General features: G+C 39.7%; 1 protein-coding gene across 2 annotated transcripts in view; it reads right to left on the minus strand.

Moving 5' to 3' along the window:
* Positions 1 to 22,077, minus strand: part of SHTN1 (shootin 1) — a 66,300-nt gene that overhangs the window by 12,708 nt on the left and 31,515 nt on the right. For both annotated transcript variants that reach the window (XM_075155140.1, XM_075155141.1), the window contains exons 9-14: positions 11,470 to 11,616; positions 9,978 to 10,131; positions 7,626 to 7,731; positions 5,821 to 5,903; positions 2,376 to 2,485; positions 1,675 to 1,728 (exon numbers count right to left, since the gene is read on the minus strand). In XM_075155140.1, coding sequence (XP_075011241.1) covers positions 1,675 to 1,728; positions 2,376 to 2,485; positions 5,821 to 5,903; positions 7,626 to 7,731; positions 9,978 to 10,131; positions 11,470 to 11,616 — 654 coding nt within the window. The remainder of the gene's footprint in view (positions 1 to 1,674; positions 1,729 to 2,375; positions 2,486 to 5,820; positions 5,904 to 7,625; positions 7,732 to 9,977; positions 10,132 to 11,469; positions 11,617 to 22,077) is intronic.

A 22,077-nucleotide genomic window follows, 5' to 3' on the forward strand; every position in this document is an offset into this window, starting at 1 on the left:
AGTAGTATGCTCCAGATCTGTACAAACGTACACATACGAAAGCAACTTGCACAACGGAGTCACTCAAACTCTGCAATTTACAGAACATAAATGTGTTTTGTTTGTAACAATTATATGGAGGTCTACATGAAATGCATAATTAGCATAGTAACAACAAATGTTTACTCCATCACATCCCACCTCCATGTTTGTTGTCTGACTGTGCGTAATGATTGGTCTCAAGAACAGACTGGAATTGAATTTTATATAGTTTGTCTTATACTGCAAATATCCTGACGGGCTCAAAAGCAACAAGCCAGATACAGAAGTACAGTGACTGTAGGTTGCTTTCTGCTCCCTTTGAAGTACATAATCAAGTCTCCCCTGATGTCAGTGATACAGAAACAAAACAGCTATTAGAAAACGAAAGGACCTTCGGCAGGATCGTTGAGTCCAACCCCCACTGGTCCGAACAGCACACCATATCAAACTATTCATATGCTTACGGAGTTCCATTTAAAACATAATCTCCATGTTGCATTTTATTCCTTTTCTATTTACCTCCACATTTAATTATGTGTCCCTCTCATTAGAGCTCGACATTAAGGTCTGGGGGCTCTCTAGGATCATTTCTTCCCTTCTTCCCCTGCTTTCACGTGACTGGAGAACAGTAAGTTTAACATGTCATTGGTGCCACACTCGTGATTTTAAATCACAGCACAGGCTGTGGCTACACTCTTTGCTGTACTGTCACCCAACACAATACTGAAGTTATTTTTATAAGGGCTGTTCAGGTGCCATTAGGGATGATTAGAATGATTAGCCTTACCTTCTGTGGAGTGGATGTGAAGCATTTTGCTTCGATATGGGCAGAATTTCACTGTATTTCACCTTACAAAGGCAAAATTTCACTTAATGTGCCAAAGTTGCACTTCAGCTTTAAAAGCTTCAGGGTCACAGAAGTCAGGGAGCAAGAACTACAGCTCCTTCTGACTGTTTGATACAATTTTAGCACTTGCGCAAAAGAAACAACCAGTTAAATAAGCAACGCAATATACGAGTAAAGGACAGACCAGCAGCAAAGAGCACATTGCTCTGAGCAGGACCAAACCCAAACCTGATGTTTTTATTTAGTGATAAATGGGTATGCAGACAGCTATTCAGAATCAATTTTTCTACATATAAATGTAGACAGACTAGAAACCTCTTGCTCTCTTTAGACTATGTCTGTGCTAACAAGAAATTTGGTGCCTCAGGAAAGAGAAGGAGTTCAGAGCAGTTGATCATGAGAACCCTACCTCTACTGTACGTGCAGTTCAGGGCTTTACTTTGGACTAGATTTATTCAGCTGCCTCTCCCTCCCTAAGCATCCCCACTGTGAGTACTTGGAAAGTTTCCAAAGGATCTATGGCAGGTGCAAACCATAACATCCCCTCTAGTGGCAGGAACATACAAATCCGGAGCGGAGTTAACAGGCTAGTTTTCTCCAAAATAAATTCTGTTAGCAAGACCAAAACTAATCTTTCAGTCAGACCAAAGTCAAAAGTGGAATTGAGGGATTCACTCCAAAACTGCTCTACAGCTTCAAACCAAAGCACTAATGCAGAACTTTCGAATACTCAGCTACTTTGCACAGAAGGCCCTGTCAGCTCAATGAGAAGAAAAAACTGAAATATAAACTACAAGTTTTCTTACCAGAATCCCTTTTAATTCTTTCATTGCACTTTCAGAGGGCTTTGGTGTTTCTGGCTGTAAACAAAGACAACACATGCATGTTAAAAACACGTGAAAGGGACCATGACAGACTTTGAACTTGAAGACAGACGTCGCACAAGGATGCACTTGTATTGTGCTCCTCTGCTCTCTCCTCTCATGGGCACACGGCTAACATTCAATCTATTTTCTTATATAGATGAAGGGAAGAGTCTCAGCTCGTAACACAGTGAATCACAGCCTACACATAAAGAAAGATTACGCTTTTGTGAAGATGGGAAGCAATATTTTATAGTAGCCACATTCATGTGTTAGGGCTAAGTGTTGCATAAAAGGAAGAAATACTGCTAAATACAGTCTACTTCTTGATCACCTCCTTTACCCAGTTCAATTATTCCCTCTGTGCTTTTAGTTTCTCAGTAGCTGTTTCTTTACAAGATGCTTGTTTTCAGTTCCCTTCTGTGTCAAAGAAACCAGGCTTCTATTTACTTACTGTTGGCTTCACTTCTTTTTCTGTTTTTCGTGTATATGCTGCTCTAATTCATTTTATTCAAAATCAAGCAAAGCAAATGAGGTGAGTGAGGCAAATGTATTCTTCTGAATGTTTCACAGAAAGCCTGATTTGTTTTCAGTGTAAATTACTGTATTCAGCTAATATTATTGCTCTGCTATTTATTCCAAACCTTTGTTTTAGGTCTGCTTGACTGGTTGACTGGTCTCAGATGAACTCCCTTTTTAATTCTGTCCATCATTTCTTCAACAGCTTGTCTCTTCAGATCCGTAACTTCTTCACCTGTTCCAAAAATCAAAAAGCATATCACATTCCAGATATGAACTACAGAGAAATAGAAGAGAAAAACGTATTAAACAGCCTCCTGAACAGCTTGCTTGCCATATATAGCCAGTTACCATAAGCATAAATTAGTTTTAATGATAAAATGGCATTGCATATACAATGTACTTAGCTATACTCCCTGCAGTAGTTCTTCCTGCCTGTACGCGTGATGCATATTGCTCACGTACGATCTAAATCCATGCTTTTTCTCAGTTTTATTAAAAATGTAAATGATAAGCATAAATACATAGGCTTATTTTTCTCCTCATAAGTGGGCTGTTCACAGGGTCTTTCCTACAGGACCACTATCTTACTCTTAATTTTCCCCACCACAAAGAGGCACTTTACCTTACACTACGTACATCTAAAACGTGTTTCCACCTTCTACGTGGTAGCAGAAACCAGCAACCTCATCTCTAGTTATCAGGAATTCTAGTTTCTGGATTCAGCACTATTAGCGATCTTTGCTATCAGCTAAGCTGTCACAAGCTCTTCAAGGATAAAATGCCAACCTACACACATTGAGGATCCAGCCATGGACTTTGCAAATGCCAAACCACAGTGCCTGCAGAAGTTTGGATAGAAGCAGGGCCCAGATCCTGAAAAACGCAAAGCTCCTGTTTGGGAATTGCACAAGCTCAGTGCTATAGGCTGAAGAATACGGCCCCACTTCCACTGTATCTCTTCACTGTGGCTCAGCAGAAATTTCCACAGCTTCATTGACACAGGACAAGTTGATAATGCCCCATGGCGAGGCCTCTATGCAGCCCATTACGGGACTACCAAACATGTCTCGTATTTCACGTGGTTTTAAGAACCTTGCTGGAATGATACACCAACATCTCAGACCGAACTAAAAACACACCATTAAAGAATACTGTACCGAGTTAAAGGGCAAAACTTAAATACCATGAAAGGAACCTGATGATTTTCAAGAGGTTCCGTATCAGAACCGCAAAATATTCAGATGAAATGGGAAGCTGTGTGATGAACCTAAACAATACCTGTTAACTTATCAGTGTTCTGGATAATGTAACTTAACGTGCCATACCAAAAAGGGGAAAAAAAGGACTACTTAAAGCAAATACATGGAGAAATATGGTTGACGCTATTCAAAGCTGCAATGTTGTACCTTATATAACCGGAATTTTAAATAGAGTTTCGCTCTCTCACCTGTCAGGGTACTATTGATGATTCATAGAAATGCAGTTTCTGTATTGTAAGCTGATTTAATGTCAGGCTTTAATTTCACAAACAGGTTCTTTCAAATATAAAAGCTTAATTCGTGGTATGGGATAGAAACCACTCATTCCAAGTCCTTAACAAGGGTCAAAACAAGCCTCAAGTTGGATATAATAACTAGATCAAGAAAGAACTTTCCCCCTTTTTTATTTTTATTTTAAGAACAGCTCAACTATTAAGAGACAAAGCAGTTTATATGTGATTGAAGAAAGGTCAGAACTGTTAAAGTTTGCTAATAAATAATGAAAGTATAGAGAACTTATAGTGAATTTCATAGTATTTCCTGCAATCACTGTTTCTAACAGTCTCAACAAAAAGGTGTAATCAAAACATCTAGGACCCTTCAAGGTAAGGAAACTTGATAAATGAAGGCAACATAGTTGAGCTTTTACTGAAAGGTAAGCTTGGCTCTTCATCAGAGATCTTGGTACAAGGTTCTACCGAGACCAATAACCTTATTTCTCTCAGACTGGTAGTCAGCTCCCAAAGATCCCCCCACAGACCTGCCCAGGTCACCCCATTCGTCAGTTCCTCACCTGAAAAATGGGAGGGATGATACTTCCTTTCCCCCACTTTCTGCCTGTTGGTTCCATCCAACAATCCAGCCATGCTTACATACCATTACAGTCTGCTAACAGCGATTTTTTCTTTAACAGTTATATCCTATAACTATAATTTCAAGCAGGTTCCCTTCTACAGCCCCCTTCTTGGTTTAAGTGGCAGCAACCGAGTTAAGCAATTCACTGCAAACAAACTCCTGCTGTTTCAGAAAGAAGAGAGAAACAGCGAGGAAAACCTTGGTTATTTAACTGGCAACACTTGCCTAACTAGCTCTGACTCTTCAAGCACTCATGATCATTTGTAAATCTGTACTTAACTCCTCTTCTCAACCTACTAAGTTTCCAGCTTCCATTAACAACAATAAAATGCAATTTCAGCTGTTACTTTGCATGCAGAGCCACCTTAGTGCAAGATTCTGTTTTGGTTTAGGTTTTCAGTATTATTAAAGGATTAGCATTAACAGTCAACTCTGAGTGGTAATTTCATAAGATATGAATTGAGGGATGAAAACTGAAGCATTTAACAAACTAGCTCTGTGGAGAGGCTCTGGATGGAAGAAATCACAAAGAAGGAGCCATTTGGAAGTTGGAAACTTCCCTGTATTATCCTGTATATAACCTGTTCTCAGCTTAACGCTTGTTGGGTTTGTTCTGGGGAAGAGCAAAGTCCTGGACATACTGCAGCTGCAGCTACATGCAGGCAGGACATGCTGCAGCTACATGCAGCTACATGCTACATGCAGAGGCACAGGTTGAGCCTCTCAATGCCGCTGTAGTGCAATTACTACAGGCAGTTCCAAACTGCCAGGGTGCAACTCGACAAGCTAGACAGAGTCAGTATAACAACATAGGGCCTAAATTAAACCATTCTGTTCTTCCCATCCACCTCACCCAGCGCATCACCATACTCAGCTTATCTTGTCAGGTCCTTCTGTGAGTCTATAATAAACATGACCACCCTCTCCCCAAAGGAAAAAAAAAAACAACATAATTTTTTCTGCCACATCAGTGAATGAAATCAGCTCAGTGACATATCTGATAAGCACAAGAGCCAAAAGTAGGAGGATAAGAACTTTTTTTCAGTTACAGCAAGTGTCAGGTCTTTCCTTAAGGTTTTTAATCTGCAGCCTCAAAGATTGTTTATACTAAAATCCATTTGGAAAAAATAAATTGGATGCTGACCACCAGCTCAGTTGTGGGGGCATACACGGCTACCAGGGCTATGCAAATTTGCTAGGGATCTCGAGGAAGCTTGCAGTACCAAAGCCACAATGCCAAAGATACCACTTCCTATCTCAGAGCACGTATGACTGGGCTGCAATCACATTTCTGGACTGAAGGTAGATGAATATGCTGGGACATGGATAGCAGTTGTTAACGTTGACAATTAGAAGCATTTGCATCACTATCTGTACCCACAGTTCATTTTCACTACCTTTATCTGCAGTACTTAGTGAATAATCCGCTGACTTGAGAAAGGATGAGCCATACCTGACTCCTGCTGAGGAGGTTTCTCCTTCTTGCTTACGTTGGTGTTGGAGTGAGATCTCTTGCGAATCATTGACATGAGAGACCTTTGGGGAAAATGAAACTGCAAATTGTCATTCTGTCCTGTATTATACACTGTTAGAATGAACTTGAACATGACACACAAACAGTTTGCTTGTACCTGATTATACAGCTACTTACAAAAGACTCATTTAACAGTTCTTGAATGCAGATGTATGTACTGAATTACCCCCCACAATGCCTCCCATCAATATGCACCAGAGAAATTTATTTCTTTTTAACAGACATTAAGCACAAATCAAAACACTCCAAGATTTGAATATTAAAAGACATCTCATTGTGACACATGACAAATTGAAGCTGCTCTGGCATAATAAAAGGAAGGAAGAGCTGTAGATATTGAAGTGAAGTATTACTCTCCAGAGGACACTTAAATATGGTGATCAGTATCTCCTCACCAACTCCAAGTTTGTAGTCTTCTTACAGTGTCAAATAATTATCCCTTCACTATAGTCAAAACGTAAAAGTCCAGGCAAAGAAATGATTCATCTTAAAGCCCAAGTATAAGCTCCCATGGACATCTGATGTGTCAGTGAGGCCTGTCACTCCCTACTGAACACTGTACAGGGACCTCCCTGATATAAAGGGTCAAAACTCCGTCCCAGAAAAAAGCAGCATCCCGTGCCTAGGCTCTGAAACAACCTCTACGCACATAAAAGTCACAGTGCATGAAGGGAATACTCTGATTTAGCTACTACAGGGCTTAAAATGAATAGCGTTATCTATTCCGAATAGTAAAGGGCACAAACTTAAATAAAACAAAACAAAAAAAACCCACAACACCCCCACACAGTTAATTCATGCTACACATTAGTGAGAAAGAAGCAAGCAAGCCAAAGGAGTTACCAGACGTAAAAGGAGCAAAAGACCAAACACAATTGTTCAGAACATGTTTAGTTTAGATTTCTAAAAACAAAGCAAGAGGCACAAAGGGATGAATTCTCCCTACTAATCATCTCTATTCATATATTTAACACAATAGTTATCAAGACTCCTGCATGTAATTTCTATTACAGAAAGTTAGAAAGTGTCATCGAAGTCCATTTATTTTTAGAATCAAGCAGACAACGTGAAGATTAGCTGAGTTCCTAAAATTAACTAAGCACACTTTAGGGCTTAATTAATTAATTTGGGTCTAATGCCCGATACATCATATATTGGTCAGCCTCTTTTACAGTCCTTTGCAAAAATCAGCCTTAATTTTGACAATTTCACCCAAAATTGCTTGATGATGGGGTGGTGATTTTCTATTTTTTTTTTTCTTTTTAACTTATGAAAGCAATTGTGGGAATTCAATGGAGTCTGCATTTTCATCACCAGTATCCGACAGGAAGGGACACACAGTAATCCAACATATCCTTTGGTTCAAAGGGGTTTTCTTAGTAGTAGATTCAGAGAAGCATTTCACAAGTCTGTAATTACAGCTATCAGGTGAATAGAAAAAAATAATCTCCTAAATTTAGAGGAGACAGGTATCCCTCCTCCTCCAAAGTCACAGTCTAGACAATTTGTTAGGCTTGGCAAGGCAGACACTGTTCAAAATTGGTCAGGGCGTTAGTCTGTTGGCAGGTGGGGCACAGAGCGTGTCCTGCTGGTAAAGAGCCCAAGACAGATGGAGAAAGCCTTTTTTTTCTTTAAAGACACTCTTCCTGCTTGGATGCAAGCTCATGTAATGTATTCTGCTTCAGCAATGCATTAATGCTGTGACCCTTGGTTTAAGCACTTACCGTATAGGGTTAGGAGGAGGGGGAGGAGGAAGAGGAGGAGGAGGTGGCGGTGGAGGAGGTGGTGGAGGGTTTTCAGACTGCTGTATTCGTTTTTGAAGTTCATCAACTGTGCAAGATCAATAAAACAAACTAGAGTGAGTTCTTGGTTTCTCAAATCTGCTCTAAAAAACAAGTCTGATGGTTTAAGAAAAAAGCTACTCATTAACTAAAGAACAAACAACAAGACTAAACCACACAACTGCTAGGAAGTCCTATTTTTGGCAACATTTTCTACCAAGAACAATGTCCTAGATGCACAGGATTCTCATTAAACCAGTTACCTCCAACCGAGTTGCTTTTGAAACTAAAATGACACTCTCCCTCATACAGAATTCTTCATATAAAATGATAGAGCAGGGAAAAGTTCATCTCATTCCTGCGACGGTCTATTGGAGGTTGCATTTGAGAATGAACTACCATGAGATAAAAAAAATGAACAATTTCAGCTTCCAGACTTATCTCTGTCTTGCTGATGGTGTGGGTTTTCCCCACAAAAATGGTCAAAACTGGGCAGTGGGCAGAATGGATTCTTTCTCTCCTGTTTTCATGTCAGATCTAAAATGTGGAAATTCCTTTTCTGCACTTGAAATGTTGTCAAATGCAATTAACTGGGGAAAGGCAGAAACAGAGGGAAAAAAAGTCTTAAATTTCTTTTCGTTACTAAAATTCTTAGCAATTGTTCTGAATACAGTAGGAATTATGGCAGAAGTACAGAATATGATTTCCAAAGTGAATATGATTCTTTGTTCTCGTAATGATGGATTCAAATTAAAATTACAATCTTTAACATTTACTTTTAAATTTAAAAAGGAAAAAAAAACATCAACTGAGTGACTTTAAATTCCAGGTATAATCTTTATGCTGATAATTCCTTCTGAAGGACAAACAAGCCTGGAAAGAAAGAATCTGCTGTGAAGGTTAGATCTTTTCCAAGGCAGCTAAGAACTCATATGCTGCCTAGGCATATTTTTAAGGCTGGGTAATGTAAAACTCTAACACAAAGCAGTTCTTCCAAGCAAGACTGCTAACAAACTTAAAGATAATCCTGCTCTTAAGGATACGTTTCAGAAAAGCGTGGCTATACGTGGAGTCTTAACTAAGGATAAGCACTTTGGCCTTCTCTGACAGGGGCTCAAATGCTTCTCTGACCAGGTGTCATACTTAAAACTAGCACCTGCTTATGCCTTGAGCTGAACAAGGACTGAAAGCAAAGGCACATGCAAATACTTAACTGGCCCCACATTCCCTATAGCAAGGCCACACACACCAGGGGCCCGTTTTAAAAGCACTTTTAAATAAGGAGCATTAGGTCAGAAATTTCCTCATTCAATAGATAGGATGCTGCAGACAAGCCAGGCACCATCCTGATAACAATAACCGTATGAACATCTGCACTGCAACAGCTGTTCCCTCCTAAATATTCTGTGAATCTTTTCTGCCCGTATTCTTTGGGCGTTAGTTTAAATCTTAGAGACAGACACACACAGTAGCTAGCGAGGCTGTTTCTTTCCTTTCAGTCACTTGACAAAAATATTTGACTACAAGTAAGAGATTTAGACGTATAATTCTCATGGATATGGGCCATAAAAGCCCACCAGATTTGTTTGGCTAACTCCCTTTGTAAGGCTCTGAAGGCAGTACTTACCTTTTAAATATCTGTCTAAAAAAAAAAAAACAAACAAACCACACAACACATGCGCACACACCCACCCCCCTCAGATTCTCTCACATCAGCAGAAATTGTTTTCTCACATGTCAATATGAAGGGCTAAATCATGTCTTTATTTTCACTGGTGTCTTCTACTGCGAGACTATAAAATGGTGGGGTAGCTTGATAATTATGGGATGTTTTTGTACAATTCATACAATATAGACTCCACAATATAGTCTGATAAATCACTGTGCATCTTTGCAACAACAACAAAAAAAAGAGCAGAGTTATCCCATTTTATTTATTTTTAAAACTAGGTAAGAGGATACATTTTGACTGAATACGAAGGATTGTGTCTTTCACACAGAAACCCATTCACATGTATATATCCATCTGTAAGACTCAGGGCAATCTAACAACAGTATTTTTATACCTTACACAAGTTTTACAAGGTTATTTTTTCACACACATTCTGGACCCAACTATTCTGCGGTTGAAGGCAGTTGCTGTACTTTGTCTTGCGAAGCACAGGTCTGGATCTCAGCTACACAAAAGCTATTGCTTCTGGGGTCTCAAACATAACACGTATAATTCTATTAGACATGCACCACTCACACCCCCCCAACCGTACCTCTAAAATGAAAGTTATTACATGATTTTACCTGAATGCTTTAGGTCTCTAGCTTTTTCTTCTGAGTTCTGGCACCTAAGCTCTAGCTCCTTTTTGTCTTCTTCCAAAAGTTCTAGTTGCTGTTTAAGACGACTAATCTCCTTATGCAGTGCTTGATTCTCTAGCTGCTCTTCCAATTCTTTGATCTGCAGTTGGCAAACAATAGCATTCATTACAATAAAAGGTATTTTCTGTCCTTCCTTTTGACAAATAACCCACTAGGCACAGTTATTCCTGAAAACACGATGTTATAGTATAGGAGTGAACTACAAGTCCCAGAAAGAGGACAATTTTTGAATGAGAGCTGGACAGATTTTTCTGAGAGATGTCAGAGTTTTCTATTATGATCCTAACTTGTTTTATCTCTTCTTTAGAATACGTCTTTAGCTCCAAAGCACTTAAGCTATAAGGTGTTCCCTTTTTCTTTTTATAGAGTTTTTATCACATAATTGGAATTTAATTTCAGAACATTTCTTCATTTGAAGCATGAGAACATCAATATTTTTGTTCTCTTACCGACTGCTTCCACCGACAGGTTGGTTACTTAAACTCCCTTGTCTCAACTCACGCAGATGCCAGTGGGTGAATTATGGAACATCAGATTTAGAGGCAGCATTCAGGTGCAGAGTAGCAATCACTTCCCAACTCCCTAAATATATATATTTTGCTCTAGACTTCAAGGAGCCAAAGATGCAGAGATTTTCTATGAACTGGCAATTATTCTTCCAAAATACTCATTCAGAAGCCTGTGAGATTACACATAGTCTTAGCATTGCTGCATTGATGAAAGCACAGGAACTGTCTACCTGTTCCTAGAATTACTCTATTACCAGAGTTTTAAGAACAGGCCTCACAGCTAAGGGAAAACTCGTTTTCAGGCTTTTAAGTGAAGCAATGGTGACTTCTCCCAGTTAGAGATTGATCTAGTCCAGTTTCAAAGAATATATTTGTTTAGATCCTAGCACTTTAGATCCTATCACACCACTTTGCAGCACTGCCTGCTGCAAAGCACACCTAACATTTCCCTGCTCCAGTATGTCTGGCTCTTCCCCACGCATTTCTTTAGCAAGTGACCAGACTACTAATGTGAACTGCCTACCTCTCATCTCCTGGTCGTCTTAGCTTTTCCCCCCAAAATACCCTTTATATTACTCAATATATTCCAAAATATTCTCCTGTCATCTTTTCTTCACTTAATGGAACTTGATTTAAGGCTCGTAATAGCACTTTACTGGCATCCAGAATAAAATACTTATCTAAACCAGAGCCTTCAGGCTGGAAAAGCTTCAGGTTTTGTACTCGTGTCTTACCAGTGACCCAGAAGAAGGGAATCACAATCTTCTCTGAAGTTTAGTTTTTAGATTGTAAACTCTTATGGGGGACAAGATCTCAAATAATTCTGAACATAACAAATAGATGACACTCCTTAAATTCAGGAGGCTTTCAAAGACTTCTGCATGAGATGAAAAGTAATCCTGTTTTACCTTTTGTTGGTGTTGAAGCCTCTCTTCTTCTAATATGTGGGTTAGCTTAGCATTGTCATCCAAAGCCTTCAAAAGCTGTTGATCAGGAGCAGAATTTTGCAGAAGCAACTGACTTTGCCTTTTCATCTTGTTTTGTTCAATAAACATCTGCCAAAACAAAACCCACCCCAACAAAAACAGTAGTTAAGCACAGTCTAATGCTATCCTGGGAAAAATGGCAATTGGAAAGAAAATGAAGAAATTAATATCATGTTAATGTGGTAGGTATAGTGAGGAAGAAGGTGAGAAGGAAGGGGAAAGGAAGTTTGAGAGTAAAATTTACAAGAGCTAAGCTCACACTGAAAGGAACCAGGTGTTTGCTGAGAGAACTACCCCCTGCTACACCTCAATTACCCACAGGTTGGCAGCATTCAGAATTTAAACGCATCTCTGAATTTTGTTTCCTGGAAATGGAACAATCTGATCCCTATTCTGGGAGCTCTGGAGAGATTAAAAGAACTCTAGGTGGAGAAAAAAATTTCTATGAATTCATAGGCTACCTCCTCAAACACATCTGCAAGCCTTGACGTAAAGCCCACTTATCTGAGGGTTACCTGGATATGTGAATGATGGAGAGTCTTCGGAAAATGAATTTCAGTCCATGTTTGTGTAATCCTGTATGCACTTGCCCCCAGAAAAGGCATTTCAGGGCAATTTCAGCCTTTTAGTTCTGATCCTTGTGTTCTTTCCTCTTCCCCATTTATCATGTGGGGAATGGATACATTATAGGGAAAAAAAAAAATCAAATAGTCTAGAGACTTGACACTGATAAAAATACCACATATTTCTCTAGGCTTTACCTAAGAGGTGCGGAGGCTGCCAGCACAATGCAGTTTCCATAAGAGAGATCTGCTCCTCCCAGGGTGTTTAGGAACCCAGGAAAAAAAAAAGATTGCCTCTCGCCAAAAAAGATTCCTAGTCAATTTATTCTGCATCTTGACATCTCTTTCAGGTAGACGGTTGCCCCCCAGCCAACAGGGGCTTCCACTCTTGACAAACTCAGCTGTGCCTATTCTTTCAGAAGAAATAGGGATTGGGTCATGCTGAGGTTTCAGATGAGTGTGCACAGGTCAGCAAAGCATGCCACTTATGGCAGGAGAACAGAGAACAGCCTGAGAATGCAGACACTCCCTCAGACAGTAAAAACACTGTTGTATAGCACAGCAAAAGCAAGAAGATATTTTAGGAATAAAGTATTAGAAATACAAAAGTTCCATGAAATCTTTTCAGATTCCCATACTATTTATTCACAAACCAAAATTACAGATACAACATATGGTTTCTTCCCATCTGGTGCTACTGCAATGCTATGTGATTTTTTTTTTTTTTAATACAATTGGATTTTAAAGAAATATCAGCTGATGCAGATTCGTGGCAAGCATTCCACCCAGAGCTCTGCACAGACGCTTCAACGGAGTCTTCTTAGCAAGCAACTCTCTCTCTAGCTGTACATACAGACCGAGAAGCTGCTGACTGTGCTGAACTTTTAACTCACAATGCAGCCTGCTTGACTCTGCGTGCCAAGAAGAGTCAATTGATGCGGCCTTAACACTAATAAAACCTACAATGAACACTTCATTGGGCAAAGCTGTGCCATGGGGGTAGGCAATAAAGGACTGGAAGTATTCGATGAAGAGGAAACGACAAATACAGGCTCTAGTACTATACTTCATTATAAAACAAACAAAAACAAATTTACGACAATACACAGGCCACTGTGGCGTGGTGCAAATGTGCACTGGGCATCAGCTCCCTGTCCCAAAATTCTGCCAGTCAAACCAATTATGCTTGCATTACCTTACACTAGTAGGGCTGTGGCAAAAACAATTCAAAGGCAAGAGAAGTTCAGAATCAAAGCTACCCACCCCAACCTGTAAAGGTTTGCCTTTGTATCGCAACTCATCTATTTGATTAACATTTTATCTTCTTAAAAGAAACAGCATCTTTCAAACATCATACTTTAGAAATGCCTCTAAATCCCTGCTAAAGAACTCAATACTGTCTCAAAGCCTCCTGCTTTCCTGTTAAGTCAGTCAAAAGTTATTTAACCCTGACAGAAACATCTCTCTAGAAGCCACCTTTAGCAAACATCGTTGTTTACCTACTGTGAACTTCCAAAGCAAAGTGAAAACTTGGGTTTCATTTTTTTTGAAACTGAAAAATAGTTTGAGGTGGTAATTCCAGATCTTTGTTCCCTGAGCTTCTGCCACTAAAACCAACAGAACAGAGTTGTTCCAGCCTGGGGGAGCAGAAAGCTGCCAAAACAAGAAGAAATCAAGTAGAGCAACTTAATTTCTTCAACTTGAGCAGATACTTCACCAAATGTAGAAAATTCATATTCACTTTCTTTTATGCTCCTCTGCAACAAAATAAAAAAAAAAATCCTCTTGAAGAACTGGGTGAAAACCTTTTCATTCAGAATTTCTCACATGAAGTCCTATATTTTCAATTAACTCTATAAATTGCTTTCATGACATTGCAAATACGTTCCTGCTTACACTATATGCTGCAATCAGATACATGGAAATCAATTTCTCATGGGGAGCCCCATGCATTTCAGAAGTTACTTACACACATGTCCTTGAAGTACTGGCATATTCCAAATGGAAGAGACAAAACTAGACACGATGGTCGTGGCAGATAAAGCAGAAAGAGAGCTGGTGATGAACTGATTGCAAGTTTTTGAGAGGTTGCTCTATGTGTTTGACATGGGACAAAAAAGGCCCTTAGAAATTAATTCTAGTTTAAAATTAAAACAATCAAGTCCTGCTTCAGCAGGGCAGAAACCTGACTGCCTGCACAAGCCTGAATATTAATTAAAGTGACTGCTGAAAGGGCAAAACAGCTACTAACAGGATTATTTGGACTAGGTGGAATTTAACCAATTGATGGATTAGTTCCGACTTTGCCACCTGCTAGACAATTATCTGCAGAGTACCCCAATCAATGCTAGAAACATAAGTCGATGTTGGAGGAATCTACTGAAACCACGACTGCAACTAAAGGCAGATCACAAAGCACAATAGTTTGTTTACACCTATCATTTTAATTTTAAAAATCTCCAAGTGTTGTGCAAACCAGCTACGTATCTTTCTCCCTGACTTTACAAACAGAAGCTCCAAAGTGTAGGAAATCTGGGACTTGGCCACTTTCCATCAGCAGAGTTTGCACAAGAATTGGGGAGGGGAAAAGAGAAGGGGGTAAAATCCTGAAAATAACAGAAGTCTTTCCCTTGACCTTAATGGGGCCACACCTCATTCTCAGACCCTTGCTCTAACCATTACCCTACAGAGCGTTCGCTGCAGCTGTTTTTTGTTTACACCAGAGCTGAAAAAGGAATTCTTCCTCATTAAAAAAGTTAGAAAGCAACTCTGTTAGTGTCAAGTCCCTGGGAACTTCGATCCTCATTCAAGTAGCGTTCAGGGTATAACTGGATGCTTTCCAACTAACTCCTCTCCCAGGAGCAAAATGAGGCCAAAGGAAATGCTTTAATATCCATATGTTGCTACATTTCCATCTATACCTCGTTTGGGTGCTCACTATGTGGATTAACTTTTTTGTCTTAGCTACAGTTTGGAGGGAGAAGAATGTCTCAATACCGCACCGCTGTTATAATAAGGTAAGCATTAGTTGCATAAAGTAAAATAAAAATCAGTGGCAAACGCTACCCATTATGAATAGAATAACAAAAGGTACATAGCAAGGCAGAGTCAAACTTCAGAAGTCTCAAACAGAAAAGAGAAGATGATCAGTCAACTGACCAATTGGCCCTGAATCCTCGGCAGCACTGCTCCATCCACTCCACATCCTAGTGAGAAATCAATAAGTCATACTTATGGAGTGGCAAACCACTCATTTACATTTGTTATAGTTAACAGGAGCTGATGTCTTTTGCATTTTGTGTACCCTGAAGCCTTATAGTCTTGTGTTCAGACCTGAATTAAGTCCCAAGAGAGGCAGAGTCAAGGTACTTGTATCTCCCCAAAAGAACAGGCTGTTTTATGTGAGGGGGGGACAGAGTGATCTTGTCTGATTACGGCTTGACAGGGCACTAAGTGGCTCTAAATTCAGGAGGTCCTCAGTTTAAAATATAAATCCAGGTGTGGGTTTTAGTTCAAAGGCTAATCGGGGAAAAAAAAATATATATATATGCTTAACTGTGTAACTGCTTAACTGTACTGTATTATCAAGGACACCTGGGCTTGTGAGCTTCACCGCATATAAATATTACAGCAGGAAACAATGGCTAGTGGGTTTTTTTGATAGAAGAGTTGATGAACACATTTTTTTAAAACACATTAAGAAACACACCCATAGTTTGGACATTGACCTAGAAATGCTCTCTTTACACTCAGGCGCAATGCTGCACATCGAGCAATGGTATCAGCCTCGTAAGAGTCACAAATCCCTCGTGGTTTAGCGGGTTCACAGGTGTCTGAAGTGCTACTCAGGAAAAAAGCTACAACAAATAAATGGGATCTGCAGTTAGAACACAATCCAGAAAACTTACTTCAGCACAAGCTTAATTTTAAGTGCATGTGGCATTATTCTGATCTGAAAATTTTGTATCTGGTGCTTATATTCTTCCCCACCTGGGAGCCGCCTCTGTGGAAAGTAACTGTCACGGGATATCAGACAGAAAATTACCCAAACAGCTAGTATCAAGGGCATGGAGAGCACAGGACAAGACTCTCTTTTAATAAAAAAAAAAAAACAACAACCACCCACACAACGTTAAGTATGGAAAACCAGAGTGATGCATTTCTGGCAATGTGTTGTGACCTTCACAGACCTCCTCTTTCAGAGGAGCCAAAGACTAACCCTAGCTGGATTTTCAGACTGCCACAGAAAACTGAGCAACACAATCATGAAAAAGGACATATGCATAGTAATGGGCAGCCAACAGTCACTCCCCACTCTCCAAATGATTCATAATATTTGATGGTTAATAGTTTTTGTTAAGATCTGCATCAATTTTAGACTAATAAAGATACAATACAGTTGCTTTAGTTATTTGGCTAATTGCCAGACAACTTCTGAAGGGAGTATTTCGAAAGAGCTGCAAGATGTAGCATTAGCCAGTTTTGTGGCTCAAGAGGTCTAATTTACCCAGAATGGGGGAACTGGAGTAGGTGAGTTAACCCTATTTCTTGTCCATCATTTGCTTCTCACCACAGAGGTGCCTGGAGCATGTATTTTGAGTGTGAGAAAACTGAATCCCCATCAGCATTGTGCCTTCCTTAAAACCAGAGTATTATTTATTTTAACAGCCTGTTCTGTATACAAAAGGGTTTGTCAAACTACAGCACTCATTCTTCGTTTATAAGGCATAACGCTTCAAGGCCCAAAATAAAGGGGGGGGGGGGGGGGGAAATCTCTATTGCTACTTATTTCTTCGTTTCCTGCAGTTAATGGTTTTCTTTTTGTCATGGTAGAAGTATAGTGATACATTCTATAATGCTCACAGTCTTACAGCATTTAGACACCATCTAATATATTCAGAAATAGATCATATACCACATGAAAAAGGAGGAAACCTCTTCACTTTTTTCCCCCCAAGAGATTAATTGCCTGAAAAAAAAAGAGAAGGGGGGCAGAAACAAAGAGAGAGAGACCAAAGAGATGGTTTCCTAGAGCATACATCTGTTACCATTTCACAAGCCTGTTATTGGGAAAAAGCTTGATGAAACATATTAGTGTTGCATCATGCTTCAAAAGTGGTAACATTCAAGTTCAGGAGAATCCAAGTACTAACCACTTATCATGTCTCTTTAATTATTATTTCCAGTTCAGTCAGCTGGACTGCAAATTAATTATCTTCAGATACCAGTTTCTGTTGAACTGTCCTTGGTAATGCACAAAGTGTGGTGCCTGTAAGCACAGAGTTGCTCTGTGAGTGCTGGTTTTGCAGTATCCACTCACAGATCTAGCACGTTAATGCAAAAGTCCTCACAAATTAACCCAAAAGGTCACAAATGCATCTGAGGAAGAGTTCTTTGGGAGCTCCTGTCATCAAGATAACCAAATCCATTGCACACAACCTCATGAGTAGTGCAGACATCTGTTAAGAATGACAATAATTTTTCCTAAGTCTTATAAAACGATAGCCACCTTTTATCTTTCAATAAGGGAAGATTCAGTCCCAGATTAAGTAATGACAGCTGTGCACTGGCCCAGGTACGGGATGGTGGCATTTTGAGGTAAACAAGTTAAATGCAAACATGTTGTTGTGTAATAGTTACTTAGAAACACAGACAAAGGTATAGTATGCTGTCTTAATGCATCCATAAATATTGAGAATTGGAGGGGAAAGTCAAGGAAAAGATGAATGGCGCACATTACAGATTCACTTTATTTTTTTAATCCATCTGGATCACAGTTCCTTTGAACGCAGCCTTTCGACCTCTCAAACTGCAAACTATTTTACAGATAACCATAAACATTTGAGAAACCCTTCATTTTTTTCCAGCTGTGTTTTGAGAAAAAGCCTACGCTAGCCTCAGAAGTGAGAGGAACCCCAACAAACCTGCTCAGCAGTTTGACACTTCATTTCTATTTATCCAAGACACAGAGGACAGAAAACAACAGCTCAATGCTAACTTTGAGAGCACACTTGCCTCTTCTCCGAGAGGTTTCCAGAGTAACTTTAGGTGCAGGGGTTGTCTCCATGCCAGCACACACGACAGTAATAAACTGTTCACTTTACAAAATATTGTTGCAAGGCAGGATGTATGCTTAATAAACCATTTATGCCAGATTATTTTATTAAACTCCTGGGATTTTTACATCGCTAAGACTTTCAATTTACATCTCTCACTGTGTTCCTCCCCTTTTGGCTTGCTTTGGCTGTATGTGTTGTGTTTTGCTCATCTTTGTGGAAGAGTGCTTTTCAGGGCTAGCCTCTATATTATTGCGATGGCCTTCAAGATACTCTCTGCCTTCCTTTGTTTTCTTATAAACTGCTCCACAAAGAGCTGAGAGATCTTAGTGTCTCTTAAAACATGACACTAGAATTCTGGTTAAGCTTGCCAAGATTCCTGTGTTAACAACCCTGTTTTATTCAGGTAGGTACAGATTTTTCCATGCCACCGCCCCTTACACACTCTATTTATTTAGTTCTTTTATGCAGATTCCTGTACCTTTCACAATGGATTGTGACTCACTTCAAACCCTCTTTCTTCTTCCTTCCCCCTCTCCACACCATGGCTGACAATATTTACTCAGTTTCTGTAGAACCTCTAAAGAGCATGAATTCTAATGTTTGAAGTTGGATCATTTTTGATTAATTAAATATATATTATGGTGGTGCCAGCAGCATGACTATAATTAAAGCTGTATTGAATTTTTTTTTTAATCAAAAGCTCTGATTTTCAAGTGTTCGCTCACTCCTATATGCGCTTGCTCCCTCCCTCTCTCGCTCCTTGTCTTTCCTCTCCCCCCATCTGTTGTTCGCTTCTGCACACACGCTCACCCACCCATTATCTCTCACACCTGCACTCCCAATTGCTCACGTTCTGTGGCAAATCCTCCTCGCTTGTCAGAAGGGCAGGACGCAAAGGGCATCCCTTCGAAAAGCAGCCCGCGCCAGTCGCTCATCTGGTGTCCTCCCATCGCAGCTGCAATGCAACCCCAGCAGGGCAAAGCCAAAAGAGGAAGCCATGCTGTGGAGAAAGGGGTTCATCCGAATACATGGGCCAACTGCCCCAGTCAAGGCAAGCTTCAGATACCTCAGCTCCTTAGAAAGACAACATGCCTACCACCAAACAAGCCCCTCCACAGGCAGTAAGCCCATACTTCAGTGTGCTAAAAGACACATCTGGGCTGTTTGAGATGTCACCAACAGTAATACGAAACACTAAGACGTGCCATTTTAAATTCTACGCCGTGGTGCTGCGGTGACACCCATGCCACTTGGAGCCCATTTCCTTTCTCAAAGGGCTCCAAACAAGTCAAGCACAAAGCACTGAACCTATGGTGTTGCCCTTTACTCAAACATATTCCTTCTCTCAACACTGCACAGCTTATCACAACCAACCATTGTGGCTTCTGCAAAACTCAAGCAAAAATCCAGCAAGATTTTTGTTTTTTCAAGAAATATTTTATAGGGACAGAGAAAACATGTGGTTGATGAAAGAAAGAGAAAGCAGCAAATCCCTGCACATCCTTAGGGTAATCCAAACAGCTCCTGTAAGCACATCCTAGAAACCTCAGCTCCCAAAACACAGCTGCAACCTCGCGGCATGATGTACGCGAGAGGATGCTCATACAACCTCACCCGAGCATAAAGCTTTGCTGCTGTGGATGCAGTTGTGGGCCAGAGCCTGTGTCTCTAATGTCTCGGGTCACTCAAGGGACACCATCAGTGTGAAACCAGACCAATGATAACAGATTTTAAAAGTGATTTGAAATGCTACTAGTTCCCCAAACACAAATGAGCAATGCCTTTGTTGTCACACGCTCCTGTATTTTAAAAAAATTTCTGAATCTTTCTGAATAGCATGATACGAAAGGAAGAGAAGTAGGTACACAAAGGAAAGACTAACGCAGGCCTGGAGCTCACTGTTGTGATGACTCCATTTTGGACTGCAGAACTTCATGGAATGAAAAGCCTCAACTGAAGAGCTACGTTGTCAATCTGTAACAACAGGGGCCCATATTTTCAGAAGAGACAACATAATATAATGACAAAAAACAAGCAAGAAGTACTTGTTTGCAAATAATCAGCAATTCTTTGGCACTGTACTTAGCAGCTTGCCTGTCAGTTTGTTATTCAAATACAAAAAGTACTTTAAATATCCTCTTTCAAAATGTATAGCTGTCTGAATATTACAATTATGAATCTAAACAGAAGCCACATTCTGGGCCGAGTATCACATTATACTCTTTTATGATCTGAAAACCAGCTTAACTACGCATTTATAAATTACTCATTTCTGAAAGATGTAAGACCTTTACGTACAATCCTCTGTTGTCAGTTAATGAACAGAAGCACATAATTGTTCTGTACTTCAGAAGATAAGGCAAAGCAACAGTATGAGATGCAATATAGATACTTTAATAATGCATGCTAAATGAACATGCTTAACATTCTTAGAAATTTGTTTTCTGAAAAAAACAGTGCTGCAGATATTACAGTCAACAAACACTGCGAATAAAACAATAATGCCTGCACTGTCTCAGGAGCTTGTAAAAAAAAAGTGCATTATAAATAGAGCTATCATAAAAGTATGGGTAAGAACAAATCTAGGTATCCTAAAATTTAAAAATAGTTGCAAGAAGGTAACATTTTATAGCACGTACTGGTAACAGTCTTGAAAAAATCCAAATGAATACTTAATAAACAGAGGCAATATTTCGTTTAACAGCTTTTGGTCACTAATAAATGCCTCCATCTTTAATAAATGTGAATGGAATTTGCAGATCTCATTTTTATTTCTGAAAAACCACAGTGAGCCTTGATCAAAATGTAAATGGCCCAATGGCACTGAAGCCATGGCAAAGGGAGGTGTCCAGTTCTGCTCAGCAGAGGAATTTGGGCTCCATCCCACAAAGCTCTGTAAAACTGGGGTTTGGAGGAGGCTGCAAGCGCAGTCTCTTTGATTTCAGAAATCACTCCTCTTGAGTGACTTCTCTCCCACATCTCTTGACTCTAACAGCATCCTGAAAATGTGTCAGCTGCTTTAGCTTTGCCTGAAGTACAGTTAGATTTTCAACACATGGCAGAGATACAATAGGCAGGAGACTGCAGATATGTGTATATATACAAGCTATTTAAATTTAAATTTATTTCAATTACAAGTTGACTCATCGAATGATTAAAGCTTCAGTAGTGGAACTGATAAGCAGTAGTTTATCTAAAACCAGGTTACACCATATATCTGTATGAATGAAAGAGAATCTGACAAAGCTTAATACACTTGAATTTGCAAATACCTTTCTCCTTTAGGGTGAGCACCCAACCCTGTTACCTAAATGCAAATTTTCCTAATAACAGAAAGAGAAATTGATCTGTACCTAAAAGTTATTAGGTTTCTGCCAAGTTAGCTGCTTCAAAGGGTCAACAGGGTGACCTTGCAAAGGAAAGAACAAGGAAGAGTGGCGAAAGGTGGAATGAGGAGAAAGAGAACGAGTATCCTTCGCCCAGGTGCCCTGAAGTTCTCCAACCTTTGTACATGGCACTGAGAGAGCGAGCTCTCAGGCACCAGGGAGTAAGTGCAAGCAACATCTGGGTCTACTTCCTCACCCCTAGCTTCCAGATTTTCAAATTTGTTTACAGTTTATCTCAACCTCCCAAAAAACAGTTTCATTTAAAATGTTGCTATATGATTCTGTTCATATCCAAAACACTCAATTACCCAGCAAAACCCCACAAGATTAACAGAACACAGTAAGCATATTCACTGTTTTCTATACAGGTTCAAAATGTATATATGTCTTTGCTTACAATCACTGACTGAATGCAGTTAGATGCACAGGAGTTATGACATACTTTTTTTGAGAGAGAGAGAGAGAGAGAAACAGCAGCAGCAAAGACAAAAAGCAAAAGAGCTCTCTTATTCAGACAAAGCT

Source organism: Calonectris borealis, chromosome 7 (genome assembly GCF_964195595.1).
Source record: "Calonectris borealis chromosome 7, bCalBor7.hap1.2, whole genome shotgun sequence".
Lineage (NCBI taxonomy): Eukaryota > Metazoa > Chordata > Aves > Procellariiformes > Procellariidae > Calonectris > Calonectris borealis.